This window comes from Puma concolor, chromosome B1 (assembly GCF_028749965.1).
Source record: "Puma concolor isolate L17-30 chromosome B1, mPumCon1.1.hap2, whole genome shotgun sequence".
Taxonomy (NCBI): Eukaryota; Metazoa; Chordata; class Mammalia; order Carnivora; family Felidae; genus Puma; species Puma concolor.
In genome coordinates, this window is record NC_141670.1 from 152,042,731 (window position 1) to 152,063,675 (window position 20,945).

General features: G+C 35.8%; 1 protein-coding gene across 4 annotated transcripts in view; it reads left to right on the forward strand.

The window, feature by feature from the left end:
* Positions 1-13,963, forward strand: part of CENPC (centromere protein C) — an 80,295-nt gene extending 66,332 nt beyond the window's left edge. For 2 of the 4 annotated variants that reach the window (XM_086704918.1, XM_086704919.1), the window contains 5 exons: positions 2,334-2,462; positions 4,502-4,597; positions 6,266-6,420; positions 12,501-12,591; positions 13,747-13,963. In XM_086704918.1, coding sequence (XP_086561044.1) covers positions 2,334-2,462; positions 4,502-4,597; positions 6,266-6,420; positions 12,501-12,591; positions 13,747-13,817 — 542 coding nt within the window. In that variant the 3' untranslated portion in view covers positions 13,818-13,963. Of the gene's footprint in view, positions 1-2,333; positions 2,483-4,501; positions 4,598-6,265; positions 6,421-12,500; positions 12,592-13,746 lie in introns of those variants that run through there. The other 2 variants (XM_086704920.1, XR_015250423.1) reach the window with 2 other exon arrangements.
* The last annotated feature ends 6,982 nt before the right edge of the window (positions 13,964-20,945 follow it).

Sequence of the window (20,945 nt, forward strand, 5' to 3'; positions counted from 1 at the left end):
AATTCCTATGATATGGATGTTGTTCCATTTGATTGCATCACTTAGTTCTCTAATTCTTCCCTCACACTCCTGAATTTTTTTATCTCTCTTTTTCTCAGCTTCCTCTTTTTCCATCATTTTATCTACTACTTCACCTATTCTCTCCTCTGCCTCTTCAATCCGAGCTGTGGTCGCCTCCATTTTATTTTGCACCTCATTTATAGCATTTTTTAGCTCCTCATGACTATTTCTTAGTCCCTTGATCTCTGTAGCAGTAGATTCTCTGCTGTCCTCTATGCTTTTTTCAAGCCCAGCAATTAATTTTATGACTATTATTCTAAATTCTTGTTCCGTTGTATTGCTTAAATGGTTTCTGATCATTTTGTTAGCTGTTGCTACTTCCTGGAGTTTCTTTTGAGGAAAATTCTTCCATTTCGTCATTTTGGGTAGTCCCTTGGGTGGCTCCAAACTGCAGAGCACTTCCCCTGTACTGTCCAGGTAACTTGTGTTGGTGCGCGGGGCCGCAGTCAGACCTGATGTCTGCCCCAGCGCACTGCTGGGGCCACAATCAGACTGGTGTGTACCTTATTTTCTCCTCTCCCAGGGGTAGGACTCACTGTGGAGTGGTGTGGTCCCTGTCTGGGCTACTTGCACATGCCAGGCTTGTGGTGCTGCTTCAACGGGATCTGGTCTATTAGCCGGGGTGGATCCACAAGATGCACAGTGGTGGGAGGGGCAGGCTTAGCTCCCTTTGCCATCGGTGGTCCCCTGCAGGAGGGGCCCTGTAGCACCAGGAGGGAGGCAGACCCGTGGGAAGGATGGATCCACAGAAGCACAGCATTGGGTGTTTGCGCGGTGCAAGCAAGTTCGGTGAGGGGAACTGGTTCCCTTTGGGATTTCGGCTGGGGGATGGGAGAGGGAGATGGTGCTTGCCAGCGCCTTTGTTCCCTGCCGAACTGAGCTCTGTCTTCCAGGGCTCAACACCTCTCCCTCCCGGTGTCCTGTCATCCTCCTGCTCTCCGAGCAGAGCTGTTGGCTTATAACATTCCAGATGTTAAGTCCCGCTGGCTGTCAGAACTCACACAGTCCGGCCCCTCCACTTTTGCAAGCCAGACTTCAGGGACTCTGCCTTGGCAGGCAGGCTGCCCCTCCACCGCCCCAGCTCCTTCCCACCAGTCCGTGTAGCATGCATTGCCTCTCTGCTCTTCCATGGGCCACTTGTCTACGCTTGGCCCTGGAGAGTCTGTTCTGCTAGTCTTCTGTCAGTTTTCTGAGTTATTTAGGCAGATGTGGGTGGAATCTAAGCGCTCAGGACGTGGTGAGCCCAGTGTCCTCCTACGCCACCATCTTCTAGAGTCAACTCCAGCTTCATCTTTTTCTATAATTTTATCTTCTATTTTACTTATTCTCCCCTTTGCCTTTTCAGTCCTCACTGTCACCGCCTCTATTTTATTTTGCACCTCATTTACAGCATTTTTAAATTCATGACTATTTTTTAGTTACTTGATCTATGCAGCAGTAGATTCTCTGCTGTCTTCTATGCTTTTTTCAAGACCAGCGATTAATCTTATGACTTATTCTAAATTCTTGTTCAGTTATATTGCTTATATCTGTTTTGATCAATACCTTAGCTATTGCTACTTCCTGGAATTTCTTTTGAGGAAAATTCTTCCGTTTTGTCATTTTGGCTAGTTTTCTGTACCTTATGTGTTTTAAAAGCTTGTTATGTGTCCTGCACCTGTGAGCACTACTATATTAAAGAGGGGTCATACACTGTCCAGGGCCTGGCCCTTCAGGAGGTGTTTTTTGGAGTGTGTTACTTGCTCTCTGTTGTTGTGACTCTGATTGCTTTATCTCCCTACTTGTAGTGTTGTTTTGGACCCTGTACCAGGTGTGCTTTGATTTGTTTGTTAAAGTAGCTCTATGGCCCACCAGGTTGTCCGGGCCCCTGGAGAAATCTCTGTCACTCTGCAGCCTGGACTCTTGGAGTTCAAAGTCCTTTGGCCTCAATACTGCTGTGTTTGAGGAATGAGGGAACTTTGGGTCCCCCTACTTCTCTGCCATGTTGAATCTCTCCTCTTTGTTTGTTTTTTAACCTTCCATTAATGAATGTTGATTTCAAGCAACAGAGATCATTCTCCCATCTTCCATCAGCTCATCTGTATTTAGGGTAGTAGAAACATAAGTGGGGTTGGTTGGTATTTGTGTTATTTGAGTTACTAGCTGTAAAATGGAATAGTAGTATATCCTCTGGTAGTCTGAAAGGAAATACGCTATATTAATTTAAATTTTTTTTAATATTTTTACTTTCCCAGGTATGATACTTTATTACCTTTTTTGTTGTTAACTTCCAGGAGGATTTGTGATTGGTGGAATACTGTCCCCAGACACAGTATCATCTAAAAGGAAGGCAAAAGGAAACATTGGAAAAGTCAACAAATTAGTTAATAGGAAAAGGATCTGTCTTGATAATGATGAAAGAAGTATGAACTTATTCCTGAAAGTAACTTTTGGATTTTATTTTAAATAATAGTATGCTGGTGGGGCAACTGGGTGGCTCAGTTAGTTCAGTCTCTGACTCTTGATTTTGCTCAGGTCATGATCTCAAGGCTGACAATGCAGAATCTGCTTGGGATTCTTTCTCTTGCTCTCTCTGCCACTCCCCTGCTTGTGCTGTCTCTCAAAATAAATAAATAAACATTAAAAATAAGTAGTGCTCTGAGAGGTAGCTCTTTATAAATTTTGAAATTTATTTCTAAAACCTTTGGATATAATACTTTAGGGTGAATTCACTTTTTTTCTTCTCTCTTTTCTATTAAGTTTTTTATTTAATTCCAGTATAGTTAACATATAGTATTATATTAGTTTCACGTGTACAATATAGTGATTAAGCAATTCTATACATCATTATTCAGTGCTCATTACAAGTGTACTCTTAATCCCCTTCACATATTTCACCCAGCCCCTCTCCCACCTCCCCTCTGATATGCTTCATTTTAAATGAGTACCCTCAGTTAAAGTTTTTTTTTTTTAACGACATTTTTTACTTGAAGCATACTTTAGAATACATGGTTCTAAAAGATGTATTTAAAATAGAATTCACATTTTCTTCAAGTACACACAGAAGAATCCCCTATTAAAATCACATAAAAAGAAATATGACGAATATTGCAAATTTAAGAAGACTGAAATCATACCAAGTATATTTTCCAACCATAGTGGTATAAAACTGAAGATTAACAATAAAATAAAGCTAGAGAATCTACAGTGTAAATATTAAATATTTAATACATAAATATTAACACACTACTCCACAAGATTGGGCCAGATAAGAAATCAACGCAAAACTTGTTGTTACTTTCAATGTTATTGTTTAATCTGGTCTCTATTTTATTTACTTCTGATATTTATTTATTTATTTATTTTTGATTTTTGTTTTTTTCCTTCCTTTACTAAATTTCAGGTAAGTCTTTTCTTTTACTGGTTCCTTGTGGTGTAATGTGAAGTTGTTTATTTGAAATTTTCTTAATACAAGCATTTATAACCATAAATTTCACTCTTAACATCTGCTTTTGCTGCATTCTATGAATTTTGGAATATTGTATTATTTATTTTATTTTATTTTATTTTATTTCATTTCATTTTATTTTATTTATTTATTTCATTTCATTTCATTTCATTTCATTTCATTTCATTTCATTTCTCTCCTCTCCTCTCCTCTCCTCTCCTCTCCTCTCCTCTCCTCCCCTCCCCTCCCCTCCCCTCCCCTCCCCTCCCCTCCCCTCCCCTCCCCTCTCCTCCCTTCCCCTCCCCTTTCCTTTCTCTACACTCAATGTGGGGCTTGAACCCACAACCCTGAGATCAAGAGTCACACACAATGCCCCATGTTTTTCTTTTATTTTGAATTTACTTTTTACTGTCCACTTTTGTCAAGATTTTGGAAATACGCTGATTTTGTTCTTTAAAAAAATCATTAATGGCATAATATAAAGCATTTCCTCATGAGTAAATTGCTTTTCACTGAAACTGCCCTTTCCTGTGCTCAAACTATGATTAAAATAGATATTTTAGGGGTGTCTGGGTGGCTCAGTCAGTAAGCATCTGACTCTTGAACTCAGGTCTTAATCTCAGGGTCATGAGTTCAACTCTGTTGTAGCCTACTTCAATACAAATAAAATGAAATAGATATTTCAATAAATTTTTTTCTGAAGTGTATTACTTCAGCTCTCTTAAAGGATATTCAGTATGCCATATAACTTCTTGATGACACAAGAGTATCAAGAGTTGTCACATCAAGCTTACAAAAATAAATTTAGTATGTTTGCTTCCATACTAAATCATTGTGGTTTTTGAATTTTTCTTTATCAGAGCGGTCATTTATAAATAGAAAAATTGGAAGAGAGTGTTATGCCCCTGGCATTTTTTTTTGTGGTTGGTTTGTAGCTATATTTCATACTAGACTTATTTTTAATTGAGAAGAATTATGTAACTAGTTTCTATTTCAATGATATTTCTTTTGCAGAGAATAAGTTCATGGTAAATCTGAATGTACCTTTGGGAGATCCGTTGCAGCCAACAAGGGTAAAGGACCCAGAAACAAGAGAGGTGATTCTCATGGGTAAGATTAGAGATGATACTAAAAATGCTTAATTTAACAGCTAGTAAGGGCAAACTGCTGGCTGTATGACTAGCCTACCTACTTTTTCTTTTTCTTCCCAGCTGTTTCACAGCCAAAGTCCAGTAGGGTATCTAATTCCAATAAGCAGCCTGTGTGAAGACTACTCTGGAGGAGCATTGATACCAAACAACATCTAGAGGGCACATAACACAGTGCATTTATACTCTGGGTTACAAGTGCTATCATTAGGAATGTTGCCTCCCCGGTAGGGTACAGGTCTTCTTTGATCAAGAGGACACATGGGGACAAGGGCTTTTTATGGGTAATTGTTGCAATTTAGCTGGTAGATCCCAGGATACCCCCTTACTGTGAGACCAGACAGGGACTGTGGGCAGGATTTAGACAGCCTTATGGGTCATGCATACCAAAAATAATACCTGGGATATCAGACCTTTAGGATGATGACTAGCAAGGACACTGATCTGCCACACAAATGCCAGGTTTAAGTTTAAGGTCAGCACAGGGTCCTAGAAGCCTCCTGTTGTATCTAGTAGGCATTAAAAGTACAGTGCCTGGGACACCATGATTGGTTCCAAAGGAGGGGCTATAGTGCGAGAAGGGCAAGTAGGGGACACTCAGCTGTTTAGCAACCAGGCAGTATTTACATACAGGAAATATTTAGATGTTTTAACGGTTTTGACAGTACCAGTAAGTACTGAGGACTGTTTATCCTAAGTCAAAGGACAAATAGGTCAAGTCAGAGAGGTAGTAATGGTATTTTCACTTAAAATTTTGGCTGCGAAGTAAGTTCCATTTGACATCTTAAGTAGTACAGTTATTTTTATAATCAGATTGTTTATTTGGCAACAGGCAGAAGTACAGAAAATTTTGTTTAGTGTAGTATCTTAAAACATTTGCTGTTTAGGTTCGAAAAGTAGTGAGTTTGTCAGGAGTTCATTGCTTTTTATCTGTTTCTTGCATCTATGTATTTTCTATGTCCTATAACCTGTGAGATTACTAACATTATCAAAAATCCAAGGAAACAAGCTGATGATAAAGAATATATTAACTATATATTTGGCAATGTTTATAAGTAAAAGGGAAATTGAAGAGTGAGGTAGTTATTTTTGAGCATCTATTAGAACTCTTGCTTCACATGACAGAAATCTTGCTATTTAATAATCAGTCAGGCCAGCACAAAATCCGTTGTTATGACGATACATTTGTTAATTGTGGGCTTTGTTAAACTTTTTAAAGATACGGAATTCTACCTTGTGTCTTAGCTAATTTTGTTTTCTGAGCTATAATAGAAATAATAATAATACTGCCACTATTATCATTAATATCCAAGGCTTATCTAATGCTTATTTTGTGCCAGGCAGTATTTTAAATACCTTATACACATTAATTCATTTGATAGTCACAACTCTAACAGAGATGAACTGTTGTCTCATTATAGAAAAGGAAGCAGGCACAGGGTGAGAAATAACTTGCCTGGTCACACAGCTTATAAGGCAGACAAAATTCTACCTCTACCATTTTATTTAGCTCGAGTAAATGAGGTTTATATCTAGAAATAACTCTTGTTGTATACATGTGTGTATATGTTCTATCATTGATCATTATTATTGCTATTGCTTTATATTTACAGTAGTGTTTTTCCCTTAGATCTTTTAAGGCCACGAGATACATATCAGTTTTTTGTTGAGCATGGTGAATTGAAAGTATATAAAACACTGGATACACCCATTTTTTCGATGGGAAAATTGATATTAGGACCACATCAAGAAAAGGGAAAACAGCATGTTGGCTCAGATATATTGGTAAGTGTATTTCTCCATATATTTATGTTTGGGTATAACTCTCATTTATTGGACTTGATGAGGCATTAAAAACACTATTTTCTCAGAAATGAAATTACTATAGTGCATGAGAATTTTTTTTATTTGTTAAGTCTTTTTAGAGTTGGTCAACCAATGGTTATTTAAAAGTACTTGTTCTGTACATAGCACTGTAACTTCAAACTTCAAAAATTCCGACGTTTCTTTACTTAAAAGAATCCTAGAATATATCTAGGTTTGCAGACAAATCAGTAAAGCCAGTGAAAATGAAGCCTAAATCTCGTTTCTCAGATCATGTAGTTTAGCAACAATGAGGTTTTAAAAGTCTTCTTCAGAATCATGTAATTAGCAGTAGACGGAGGACTAGAAGCTAGTTACTTCAGTAAGTACTAAATAATGTATTACTGTATATGGCAGTATTACTGGCTGAAATTATAATGAGATGGCAAGGTGGGTCAGTCTCTGCCTCTGTCTCTTATTGGAGATACACACCCCTACACCACTGATGTGAGATACATATATTTGCACATTTTGAATTTGAAAATTACAGAATTTGAAAATCACCAAATTTTAAGAATAGTAATATTTTACTGACATTTAAAAAACGTTATGTCTGAGGCACATTTTTCAGTAAGTAGCGTTTCAGGAACTTGGGGTATCATGGGTTAGTAGAGTATTGTTTTCAAAACAATTATTTTTACTGACAAAATTGAAGTAACTCAAGAAGGAATAAAAGAAAGAACATGTGGGCCCTTGAATTTGTATTAACAAAGAAGGGCAATTTGAGACAAGGAAAGAAGTTACACATGAGAGTAAAAGAGTAATTCATTATTACATTAGTATAAGTAGAATCCAGATTTAAAATGCTTTAATTTTTTTTAAATTTATTTATTTACTTATTTTGAGAGAGAGAGCGCACACGTGTGCTCATGAGCGGGGGAGGGCAGAGAGAGAGAGAAAGAGGGAGACAGAGAATCCCAAATAGTCAGCACAAAGCCTGATAAAGGGCTCAAACCCACAAACCGTGACATCATGACCTGACCCGAAACCAAAAGTTGGACGTTTAACCAACTGAGCCAAATAGGTGCCCCAGATTTAAAATACTTTAAGATATACTTTAAGCCAATCTTAAAATGTTACTGATCTTTAGGTGCTATTAAAGGAGTAAAAGTAACGCATTTAACTGAAGTAATAATTCCTGTATAATCGTTAAAGAACAATTAATTAGATAAGCATTGTGCAATACTATCATTGAAATAATAGCACTTACCCATTAAATTGTAATGCCATTATTATACAAAAGAAAATTTGAGTAGTGAATGTTTTGTAAGCATTTAACCTGGCCACTATTCAAAGGAATCCATGTTAGAAACGTGGATATTTTATATTTACTGAACTAGTAGAAATTATTGGAAAGATAATTGTATTCTTTGACCTATGAATCTCATTTCAGAATATTTTCCTAAGAACATAATTTAAAGGTTAGGGAAGTTGGACATATGTAGGTATTTATTGTAACATTGATAGTAATTGCAAAAATTAGAGACAGTTGAAATGTGCTGCAGGAAGAAATGGTTATATTTTATATTTTGACCTAATGAGATAAACCATTGTATGATACTAAGCAGTTATATAGCACTTAGATGTTCCATGTACTCTCCTAAGTATTTTTATATCAGTTTAGACATATTATTTTAAAGAATAGCCATATAAGAAGACCTTTAGGATAAATATTTAAGCAAACTTTTATAAAATAGAGTTCCCTATTTTACTGTGACTAGAATTTAAAAATGAAATTGAAGGAACTGTAGAAATATAACGTTATTAAGTTATTATAGTTGATTTTTATTTCTTTGAAATACTGTCTTTAACAGTTTTTAATGAAAATGAGTTAGTTTTTTTTTCTTGATAACAAGAATAGTTTTACATTTTTTGTTTAAACATGAAGCACACTTTTATTTTTTTTAATTTTTTTAAGTTTATTTTTATTTTTATTTTTTTAACGTTTATTTATTTTTTGAGACAGAGAGACAGAGCATGAATGGGGGGAGGGTCAGAGAGAGGGAGACACAGAATCCGAAACAGGCTCCAGGCTCTGAGCTGTCAGCACAGAGCCCGACGCAGGGCTCGAACTCACGGACCGCGAGATCATGACCTGAGCCGAAGTCGGCCGCTTAACCTACTGAGCCACCCAGGCGCCCCAAGTTTATTTATTTTTGAGAGAGGGAGAGAATGTCAAGCAGGCTCAACACAGTCAGCTCAGAGCCTGCGGGGCTCGATCTTATGAGCTTTGAGATCATGACCTGAGCTGAAATTGAGAGTTAGCTAACAAACTGAGCCACCCAGGTGCCCAAAACATGAAGCACGCTTTTCAGTATATGCTTTTGAGAAACAAAAGGGACCAGATGGAGAACCAGCATAGGGCATTAACTCTTTCCTTCAGACTCAATGTTAAAGACTCTCTATGAGAGGGACATGATAGCAGTAGTAGATTTGTTAAAATCAAACCACAGAAGAATTAACAGATTAACTATAAGAGTTGGTTGTGGAGCTCTCCCAGAAGACAAGAAGAGATTAAGAAATGGAAAATATAAAAGTGAAGCGATGTGGGGAACAGAAAAAAAATAGAAGAGAGATAAAAGCACAAGTGAGTGAAGGGTAGAAATATTTGAAAAATTAGACAATAAATGTTCCAGAACTGAAAAACAGAAAAGTGAGAGCAACACACTTAAGGGAACCAGAGTTCCTTAGAGAAATGTCTGAATGCAGGCCTGGGGCTGAGCTTGAAATATTTTGGTCATACCTATGGGCAAACTTACCAAAGACCATTAGAATTGGGTCATAAGGTCACAGGATCCAACTTGAAGATGCTTTCATTGGACAAAGATGTGAAAGCTTGAGTATCAATAAAAATAACTTAAGTGAATTGATACACATCTGTTATATCTAAATTCATGAATTTTAAAGACAGCTACAAAAAGAAAGACTAATTCACCATTGTTGGAGAATTCTAGGAAGCTAACTCATTTTGACAACAAATATGGTAAATAAAGGGAAAGAATCAAACATTTATTCTGCCCTTTTCATATAAACCGTACTATTATGTAACCAAATAGATATGAGGCAAAATTTGTTCTCTTAGAAATATTCCAATTAATACATGAGGAAGAAGTGTTAGAATGAAATATTACCATTTTGCAACCCCTGAGAAACTGTTGGATCTATCTAGATATGGAGCATCAGTCTCTGCTAACATCTGAAAAAAAAGACAGCCAGACATTATGTGCCTCCTCATGGAAGAATACAGCAATATGTATGAAATAGTCTTGTCTCTTCCATCCCCTTAAAAAAAATTAACAACAACAAAAATACCTGAATTTGATCAAAACTCTAAGATCCAACTACCAGTATAGGAAATAAAGAATAGGTGACCTTTCAAATGACCCCCTCAGAGTGTAATGAGCAAAATTCAGCTGTGCAGAGGTTTTTACAACAAACTTTGCTGCTCGATTTCTTTAATAAATACATTGCAAGAAATAAAAAAGAACGAAGTAGAACCTATAGATCAGGGTTTCTCAACCCTGGCACTATTGACATTTTAGACCAGATAATTATTTGTTGTAGGGGCTTTCTGTGCATTGTGGGATGTTTAGAAGCATCCCTGGCCTCTACCAAATAGACTCTAGTAGTACTTCTCTAGTTGTAAGAATCAGAAATGTTCCCAAATATTGCCTGTTGTGTCCTGAAATTGAGAAATCATCCCCAAATTGAGAGCCACTATAGTGATTTAAGTGATTTAAGAGGATAAGTAAACTCTTCAAAACACATTTAAGAGACAATTGGAAATTTTAATACAGACTGGGTATGTGATATTAAATATTCATGTTTAGGTGTGATAATGCTGTTGTAGTCGTGTTTTTAAAAAAGCACCTTGAGGTGTACCTGGCTGGCTTAGTTGGCAGAGGCTGCAACTCTTAATATCAGGGTTGTGAGTTTGAGCCCTACTTTGAATGTGGGGATTACTGAAAAAAAATAAACAAGACTTTAAAAAATACATAAAATGAAAAAGCACCTTGATTTTTTAGTACACGCTGAAATATTTATAGATGGGTTTATGATGCTGGGGTATTATTGCAAAATAATATGGAATGGGGGAAGTAAAGAGACTGAACAGGGAAGGTTGTTGGTGTTAGATACTCATGGTAGTTCAACATTCTATTTTTGTGTATTTCAAAAGCCTTCTTACTAAAATGTTGACAGAAATGAGGAGTTGTGCTTAGAGAGCCAAACTGAATAGGTAAGGAAAAAAAAAAAAAAAACCACCTAGAAATATATGCTTGACGTTCTGGGTAGTATGTTTGTTGCCTTTTGTTTTTTAAATTGGGACAAATTTTTTTAGATGTAATAAAAAAAATTTTTAATTAAATTATAAAAGTACCTTTGGAACCATTACAAGAGCTTTTTTCCCATTTAGGGAGTTAGTATATCATATTAAGAGCATGCATTCTGGAATCAAAGTGCCTGAGTTCAAACTCAGCTCTGCCATTTACATTGTGAACTTGGAAAATTACACCCCTCTGTTGCCTCTATTTCTTCATTTGTATAAAGCTATTAAAATAGTACCTGTCTAACTGGTAAGTACATACATTAAATGAATATAAATTAAGTGCTCAGAACAGTGGCTGGCAAGGAGTAAGTGCTAAATAAGTGCTAGCTGCTGTTTTTCTGGTATTTTAGGCTCATTTTACAAAGAGTTAAGAAAAAAAAGGAGGAGGAAGAGGAGGAATAATTCTCAGAATGTTTTTGATTGCTAAATCTCAAAATCTGAATCTCATTGTTTGAAGGCTTTATGTTGTTTTAGTTGCCAAAAAACAGATCATTGCCAGGATGCTACGTACACATAAATATAAAAATTGCCATGTTTGAATATGGAAGCCTGTACGACTGAGAGTTGGTTTTATCCTTTTACTTTCTTAATGTTGATACTTATTTAAATGTATCATTTGTTTGGTTTGTTTTTGCTCTCTCTTTGGTTTGTCAGTTTGAATTACATGTCCCGAGCATGTAACCTTCAGTGAGGTGTATATAAAACCTAGCTGTTTTTCTAGTATACTAAAGTGATCTTATTTACAGTGGTTCTGAATTTTCATAAGCTGGTAAAAAATAAGAACAGAAGAAATTTCTTCCCATGTTAATTTTCTATTGCTGTTTTAACAAATTAGTATAGTTCCAGTGGCTTAAAACAACACCCATTTATTATCTCATAGTTATATAGGTTAGAATTCTTCTATTTTTAAATGTTTATTTTGAGAGAGAGAACGGGGGAGAAAATCCTAAGCAGGCTCTGTGCTGACAGTGCAGAGCCAGACATGGGGCTCAAATCCACAAACTGTGAGACCATAATCTGAGCCAAGATCAAGAGTCGGAAGCTCAACCAACTGAGCCACCTGGGCACCCCTATAGCTATAGGTTAGGATTTTGGTGAGCTTGGCTCAGTATTCCGTTTAGAGTATCACAAGGCTGGAATTAAGATGTTGGGAGCCCTGTATTCTTTTCTGGAGGCTCTTAGGATGAATTTGCTTTCAGGTTCGTTCAGGTTGTTGGCAGAAATCAGTTCCACATGGTTGTAGGACTGAGGCTCCCATTTCCTTGCTGGCTCTTGGTCAGAATGTCATTCTTAGCTTCTAGAAGTAGCTTCTATTTCTTGGCTCATGGCCCTCTTATCTTCAGTGCCAGCAGTCTGTGTCTTTAACATGCTTTGAATTTCTCTGCCTTTTCCTCTCCTTCATCTCTCTTCTGCTTCCAGCAGAAGCAATTCTCCACTTTTAAGAGGTTTGTGTGATTAGAATGGGCCCAACTAGATAATCCAGGCTTATTTATCTCCCCATCTCAAGGTCCCTTTTGCCATGTAACAAAACAAGTTCTGAAGATGAGAGTGTGGACATCTTTGGAGGGCCATTTTTCTGCTTATTCTTAAAGGAAATGTTTCCTTTAAGTTTCATTACAGTGAGTGAGTTGTGGTGGTTCAATTTGAAATGAAATTTTAATTTTTAATTTTACAGGTTTTTTATGTTAACTTTGGTGACCTTTTATGTACCTTACATGAAACACCTTATATAATAACAACTGGGGATTCATTCTATGTTCCTTCAGGTAAGAATAATTAAATACATTTTCTTTCATATAGTTAAATATTTATATAGTTGCTCATGAGCACCATGCAAATGGAAGCCACAGTGGTCAAAATGAAACTGTTGTGTGCCTGATGCCAAAGAAGTTTGATACATATTTTAATTTTATCATTAGGTAAGTATGTTAGTATTTGGTTACCTGAAAATTGAACAGGAGTTGTTTGTTACTAAAGGTAAAAATATTTAGTTAGAAGATACGTTGTGTCCAATGTAGGAGGAAAATTATTTCTCCTGTATTATCTCTAAGACATTATGTAGTCAAACAATTTTTAGTAGGTTATTTTAAGCATACAGAATAGTGTGTTTCATTAGCTGTTAAAGAGCACAAGCCTTTGGAAAGAGGACTTTTAATTTGTTCTTTTGTTTATTCATCATTCAATGAAGGTGACTGAAAGTCTCTCAAACATTGCTCTTAAGAGTGGGATACATAAGTGAACCAAATAGGGAAAAATCCCTGTCCTCATGGAGCTTACGTTCTAATGAAAGGAGACAGTAATAGTAGCAGTGTTTATACAGTCTTTAGTATGTACCAGCACTGTTGTGAACACTTTATATATTATAACTCCGTTAATCCTAATATGTATCAACTTCTAATACATAGAAAGTCACAGTGTGTCACAGTATTGTACTCACTGCTATAAACCTGCCTTATATATGTGGCTATTCTGTATTTTACTTCTGTTGTTATTTATAATTAAGAGAAGCATTTGCTCTTTTTAAACTTTGAGATTCTGTTTTACCTTTTATAATTACTTTTATATGCATATATCTGGTTTAGGGGAATCTACAACAGTTTCAGTGAACTAATAACAGTTGAATTCAGAGAAAAATTTCCTCTTCCTTCACCCTTGTCTGATTCATCTTTGCATTTAGAATGATCAGAATGATGTAAAATTTTCACTTTCTCAAACCTTATCTGGATTACAGGTGATGGTTAACTCTTGGATTTTTTTAGTTCATGGAATTAAATAAGACTTACTTTAGATGAATTTATCTTCAAAAAAAAATTGGTAGTATGTACTTTTTAACTGCCTTAGTGATAGCTAAACATTTAATCAAAAGGAAATGATTTCTATGGAAATAACTGTTTTTTTTTTTCTTACTGCTTTACTTCTAGGTAATTATTACAACATCAAAAATCTCCTGAATGAGGAAAGTATTCTTCTTTTTACTCAGATAAAAAGATGAAAGATGAAGCAAAGTTTAAATAAGTGTGTGTGTGTGTGTGTGTGTGTGTACACACATATACACATATATGTATAAAACCATTTGTGCAGTTGAGACATTTATCTTTGTAATTATTTGTGATGTTTTAAAATAAAAGTTTTATTCAATTTTGTGTTCTTTTATTTGATAAACATTTCAAACTCCCATATGTGTCTTCAACTTTTTCCACAAATGTACCCCATAGGCCTGTATTGATACCCACACTCATAGTATTTTAATAACATGAAAAGAATACCAAAATCACTGCTCTCATGGTGAAATATAGGACATACCTATTTTAGAAGAGATTTGATTAATATATTCATTCATTTAAAAATCTTTTCCAAATGTTAGTGTTAAGTGACGAATCCAGTAATAGGAACTGTGGTATATATCACTAGTACATCTGAATTACTTTCCTAAGGCTTTGTAAGAAAATAGTACAAACTGGTGGCTTAAAAACAAAAATGTATTTCCTCAATTCTGTAGGCTAGAAATCTGAAATCAGAATGTTGGCAGGGCCATGTTCTCTCTGAAATCTGTAGGTTTCACAATAATGTTTCTGCTTAGAATTCCTCTTTCTATTAAAAGGATAGTCAGGGGGTGCCTGGGTGGCTAAGTTGGGTAAGAGTCTGACTTCAGCTCAGGTCATGATCTTCAGCACAGTTCATGAATTCGAGCTCTGTGTCCGACTGTGCAGAGCAAGCAGCCTGCTTTGGATTCTGTGTCCCTCCCCCACTTTCTCTCTCTCTCTCTCTCTCTCTCTCTCTCTCTCTCTCTCTCATAAATATTAAAAAAATCATTAAAAAAGTAAAAGTCAGTGTGAAAGATTATTTAAAAAATAACTCAGGCTTTCTTCTTACCAGATGCACTGAAAATATGTAGGAAACTAAAGAGATTTAGGGGATAAAATGGTTAAATATCAAAAACAAATTGCTAGCAGTATTTCTGTAGTCATTTTAAGTATTCTCCTATTAACCTGAAAATCTGAGTTTCATTTGTCATCATTATAATTGAACAGTATGTTTTAAATGTTGCTCTTATTTTGAAAGATCAAGGCAAATGTATTACTTTTTCATTTGAAGCTGGTAGGGCATTGTCTATGAACTTCTCAGTGTCTCCATATAAAGTTGCAGAGTTTAGTAAGTGAATAAACTTTTTATCACTAGAGAAACTGGTATACTTGCTTTTCCAGGTCAAGAGTTGTAGACTCTAAGTCTAAAGTTCTTTCTTGTTTAGCAAAAAAGCTGGACACAGGATTAAAATGCCAGAGATGGCTAATGTCTGGGAAAAGACAAGAGCCCCAATAAGTGTCCTTGCCCTATTTTTATTAGGATCCGAAGGCTTACAAACATGGTGATGAACGTGCACAAAGAGACAATAAATCTGTGAAGATTAGCTCATGGACCTGAGGGAAAGGGAGTCTTGAAGATATTCGGGGTTAGGGGTTAGGGGTTTGGGTTAATACCAACAAAATCCTGGCCCTGCTGAAAGTTGTTAAAAGCAGACCTGAGGCCTACCCCCTGTTTATCTTAGCTAGTCTAGGTGATGAGATAGGACACGTGACTTCAGGGTTAACAAGGCACCTTTTCTTTTGTTAATCCTCTCCCCTCTGGGCAGCGCAGCAGTCTATTGCCCTGTTTATTACCTTGTTTACCTAACTTGACTCTTCCCTCCTATGTGAAAGCAGCTTTCTGCTCTAGTACTAAATTGGGGGTCACTTGTGCCCTGAATACCTAATCTTGTTTCATATACCTATGTATTGGGGCCTATGCTCCTCCCTACTTTATCCTGGGGGCCTTAGCACCCCCTTCTCTATCCTTATTTGCCTAATCTTGTTTACCCAAACTTGGGTGTGAGCATCCTATGGCTTTGTACTTCTTTATGACTTGTTAACCCATTGGTGTAAACCCAGGGAATTTCTAAGCTTATTCCCCACAAAGAGTTAATAGGTCTAGCTGTGTTTTGGTCTTTACTTAGACTGGCCAGAGTTTGCTCAGTAATTTGCAATGGCTTGATTTTTTTTTTTTTTTTTTAAGTGAAGCATTTATTGTGTTGATGTAACTTACAAATAGTCAAATGCATGGATCTCACAGTTCAATGAGTTTTTGCAAGTACATCTTATACCTAAGTAACCCACAGAATTTCTTCCATTTAATGTTCCTATTCTGTCCAGTTCCTTCCAGCCTGACTTCTATCTCTTGGGCCATTGTTCTGCTTATCATGGTAAAGAGGTTTTACTTGTTCTAGAACTTTATATACATGGACTCATAAAATACATTCAACACAGTATTTAGGATTCATCCACTGTGGTGGTTTGTCTATCGGTTGTTCATGTTTTATTGCTTAGTAGTATTTCAGATGAGCACTGTTCCTTCTTTTTGTAATCTCTAGAAGAGAATACAAGATTGTTAACATTTCCTTCTTAAATGTTAAGAAAGAATTACCAGTAAAACCATCCAAGTCTGGACTTTTCTTTCTGGGGAGATTTTTAATTAGGGCTTTAACTTCATTAGTAAGTATCAGAATATCCATATTCCTTATCTCTTTAATTTTGGTAAGTTTGGTTTTTGAAGAATTTGCCTATATCTAAATTTCAACTTGATTTGCATGAGATAATATTTTTTTCTTTCAAGAGCTTTCTTGAGATTTGATATAATATCTTAAAATATTTATAAGTTAATATAAAATGCTTAGTGCAGGATCTGAAGCACAAGTTATGCTATTAACAATTTTTTTTATCTTTTTTTGGTCATTTTTTGCTATTTATCAATTTTGTTACTCTTTAAGAATAATTAACCTTCATTTCATTGATTTTTCTCGTGTTTCTATTCCATTCATTTTTCTATCTGATTTTTATAATTCAGTGCATTCTACTTTGGATTTGATTTTTTTTTTCTACCTTCTTAAGGTGAATGTATTTAGATTGTTTATTTTAGAATTTTCTCCCTTTCTAATTCAGCCATTGAAAGCTGCACTTTGATATGTCATTTAATTCAAGACATTTAAAATTTTTTCTTGTTATGTTCTCATTGACCAGTGGGTTATTGGAAGTGCCTCTTATAATTTCCAAATATTTGTGTTTCCCAGATTTGTTTTGCTGAACTAATTTGGAGATTTGCTAAGTTTTCCCACAGTTTTAGATTTTGCAGCCCTGTGATTTCTATTGCATCTATTCAGTTCTGCTGTTGAAATATGAAGGCATCCGTAGACAAAGTAAATGAAATAGATGTTGCGATAAAACTTTACATACAGAAATGCAATGATCTTCATTCAGCAATGATCTTCATCGGAGTGTGATTTGCTGGTCCCTGATGAGTACAGAAAACATAATTAGTATGCTTTCAGTCCTTTAACATTTATTGATACTCTTATGATCTGCATTATGGTCTGTCTTTGAGAATGTTTCCTGTGTTAGAAATGTGTATTCCATTGCTATTGGAATATTCTGTCTGTTGATTGATAGTATTGTTTAAGTCTTCCATATCCTTACTGATTTGTGTGTAGTTTTTCTTTCCATTACTGATTAGGAATATTGATACCTCTGATTCTACCTATTGAATATTTCCTTTTCTTTGTCAATTTTCCCTTCATCTATTTTGAGACTATTGAGGTTCATTTTCATTTATTATTTTACTGTTGTGTTGACTTACTTATCATTATGAAATACCTTTTTTGGTAAGATTTTCCATTCTAAAGTTTATTTTGCCTGTTGTTAGTATTGGTAATTACTTCAGCTGTCTCACATATACCATTTGATATATCTTCTGTCCTTTTACATTAATTTATTATGTCTTTGAATTTAAGACATGTCTCTTTTAGAAAGCAGATAGTTGGCAGTTTTTAAATCCAGTCTAATAGTCTCTGCCTTTTTTCTTTTTTTTTTTTTTTTACGTTTATTTATTATTGAGAGACAGACACAGAGTGTGAGCAAGGGAGAGGTAGAGAGAGGGGGAGACACAGAATCTGAAGCAGGCTCCAGGCTCTGAGCTGTCAGCACAGAGCCTGACGTGGCGCTCAAACTCACAAACTGTGAGACCATGACCTGAGATGAAGTCGGTAGCCCAACCAACTGAGCCACCCAGGCGCCCCTAATCTCTGCCTTTTAATTGGAATATTTAATCCACTCATTTAATGTAAACATTGGTAAGATTGGATTTATGTCTGCCATTTTGTTTTAGTCATTTTAGGTAATGTAGCAAGTCTGTTTTCTTTGCCCAGTGAGGTCATTGCTCTGAATTCCACTCCCTGTGCTCAGTGTTGGAAAGTGCCCTTAGGAATGAAATCAGGTGACTGTGGAGTTAACTTTTTGCATCCTACACTGTTGGCCAATGCCTGCACATAGTTACTTCTTAACATGTTGCTAGTTTAGAGTTGTGCTGGGAGGATAAGTTTAATATCCATTAATCAATCATGGTCATCTCGCACAAAAGCTCATGATGCTTGTAATAATTTATTTTTATTGTCTGGTAGTATTCCAGTTTTGTTATCCATTCACTTGCTGAATGGATGCACCTTTCATAAAATTTCCCCCAATGGTTACATGTTATGTAACTATTAATACAATGTCCAACACAAAATTTGCATGGGTAAAATGTGTGGGTATGGTTCCATTCATTTTATCATATGTAACCACTACTGCAATCCAGATACAAAGCTATCACTGCAAAGCTATCCTTTATATTCCCTCTTTATAGTCACATCAACTCCCCTCCTCCCACCACCCTGCCTTCTAGTCTTAACCTCTGGCAAACACTCATTTATTCTTCATCTCTTTTTTTTTTTTTTTCAACGTTTATTTATTTTTGGGACAGAGAGAGAGAGCATGAACGGGCGAGGGGCAGAGAGAGAGGGAGACACAGAATCGGAAACAGGCTCCAGGCTCTGAGCCATCAGCCCAAAGCCCGATGCAGGGCTCGAACTCACGGACCGACGAGATCGTGACCTGGCTGAAGTCGGACGCTTAACTGACTGCGCCACCCAGGCGCCCCTATTCTTCATTTCTTAATATTGCCACCTACAGAGTGTTACATCAATGAATCATAGAGTATATAACCTTTGGCTTTTTTCACTCAACATAATGCCCTTGAAAGCCATCCAAGTTGTTGTACATACCAATAGTTCATTTCTTTTTATTGCTGAGTAGTGTTCTTTGGTATGGATGTGATACAAGTAAAGATGGTATAGTATTGTGTACCTGTGTCTGTGTAAATTTAAGTTTTTATTTTTCTGGAATAAATGTGCAGAAATACATATGGTAAGTTTTTTAAGAAACTGCTAAACTATTTTCCAGAGTGACTGTACTGTTTTACATTCCCACTATCAATATATGAGATGACCAGTTTCTTCGCATCCTCACCAGCATTTGCTATTGTCCCCCTTTTTTTAAAGCTGTTCTGTTAGTGATATCTCATTATAGTCTGTTTTTCTCTATTGATGTTGAATATCTTTTCACATGTCATCCATATATCTTCTTCAGTGCAATGTCTGTCTCTTTATGTCTTTTAACGATTTTCAATTTGGATTTTTTAATGTTGAGGTTTGATCATTTAAAAATACATACACCTGGGGTGCCTGGGTGGCTCAGTTGGTTAAGTGTCTGACTGGCTCCGGTCATGATCTCACAGTTCATGAATTCAAGCCCCGTGTCAGGCTTTGTGCTGACAGCTCAGAGCCTGGAGCTTGCTTCAGATTCTGTATTTCCCTCTCTGTCCTTCCCCTGCTCATACTCTGTCTCTCTTTCTCTATAAAAAATAAACATTATAAATGTTTAAAAATATATATGCCTAAAACTAATACAATGTTATATATCAATTATATCTCAATAAAATGGGAAAAATATATTTTAGATAGGAGTTGTGTGTTAGATATGTGGTTTGCAAATATTTTCTCCTAGTCTGTGGCATGCCTTTTCATCATTTTAATGGGGTCTTTTGAAAAGCAAAGTTTTAATTTTGATGAAATCAAATTATGAATTGGTTTCTTTTATAGATCACACTTTTAGTATCATTCAGGCACACTGATGTATTTTTAAGGTGTACAACTTGATATATAACATGTATACATTGTAAAATGATTATCAAAATCAAGTTAGCACATTCATTACCTCACATAGTTACCATTTGGGGGATGTATGGTGAGAACACTTAAGATCTACTCTCAGTAAATTTCAATTGTACAATACAATATTATTAATTATAACCATGCGGTACATTAGATCCCCAGATCTTATTCATCTTATAACTGACATTCTGTACCCTTGACCAACATATCATTTTCCCCACCCCTCACCCCCTGGCTACCACCATTCTACTCTCTAGTTCTAGAGTTTGACTCTTTTAGATTCTACCTGTGAGATCATACAGTATTTGTCTTTCTGTTTCTGGTTTATTTCACTTAGCATAATGTGCTCCAGGTTCATGTTGTTGCAGATGGCAGGATTTTTTTTTTTTTAATACCTGAACGATATTCCGTGTGTGTGTGTGTGTGTGTGTACCATATTATTCTGTCCATTCATCAGTGGATGCTTGGTTTATTTCAATATCCTGGCTATTGTGAATTATGCTACAACATACATGGGAGTGTAGATACCACTTTGAGATCCTGATTTCATTTCCATTGGCTATTATTCAGAAAAGGGATTAATGAATTGTATGGTAGTTTTGTTTTTATTTCTTTGGGAACCTCCATACTGTTTTCCATAAAAGCTGTACAGTTTTACATTCTTATCAACAGTGTACAAGGATTTCCTTTCGTTCATACCCTTGTTAACACTTGGCAATTTCTTGACTTGATAATAGCAATCCTGGTGGATTTGAGGTGATAACTCTGGCTACTTGCATTTCCCTGATGAGGGGTGATATTGAGAACCTTTCCATATACCTGTTGACCATTTATAATCTTTGAAAAAATATCTATTCAGTCCTCTTATGATTTTTAAATTGTATTTATTTTCATGTTAATTTAACTTAATTTAGTTTTGCTATTGAGTTATAGGAGTTCTTTATATATTTTAGTTATTAACTCTTTTTAGATATATGATTTGTGAATACTTTTTCTGTAGGTTGCCTTTTATTTGTTTAATTTTTCCTCTGTTGTACAGGGCTTTTT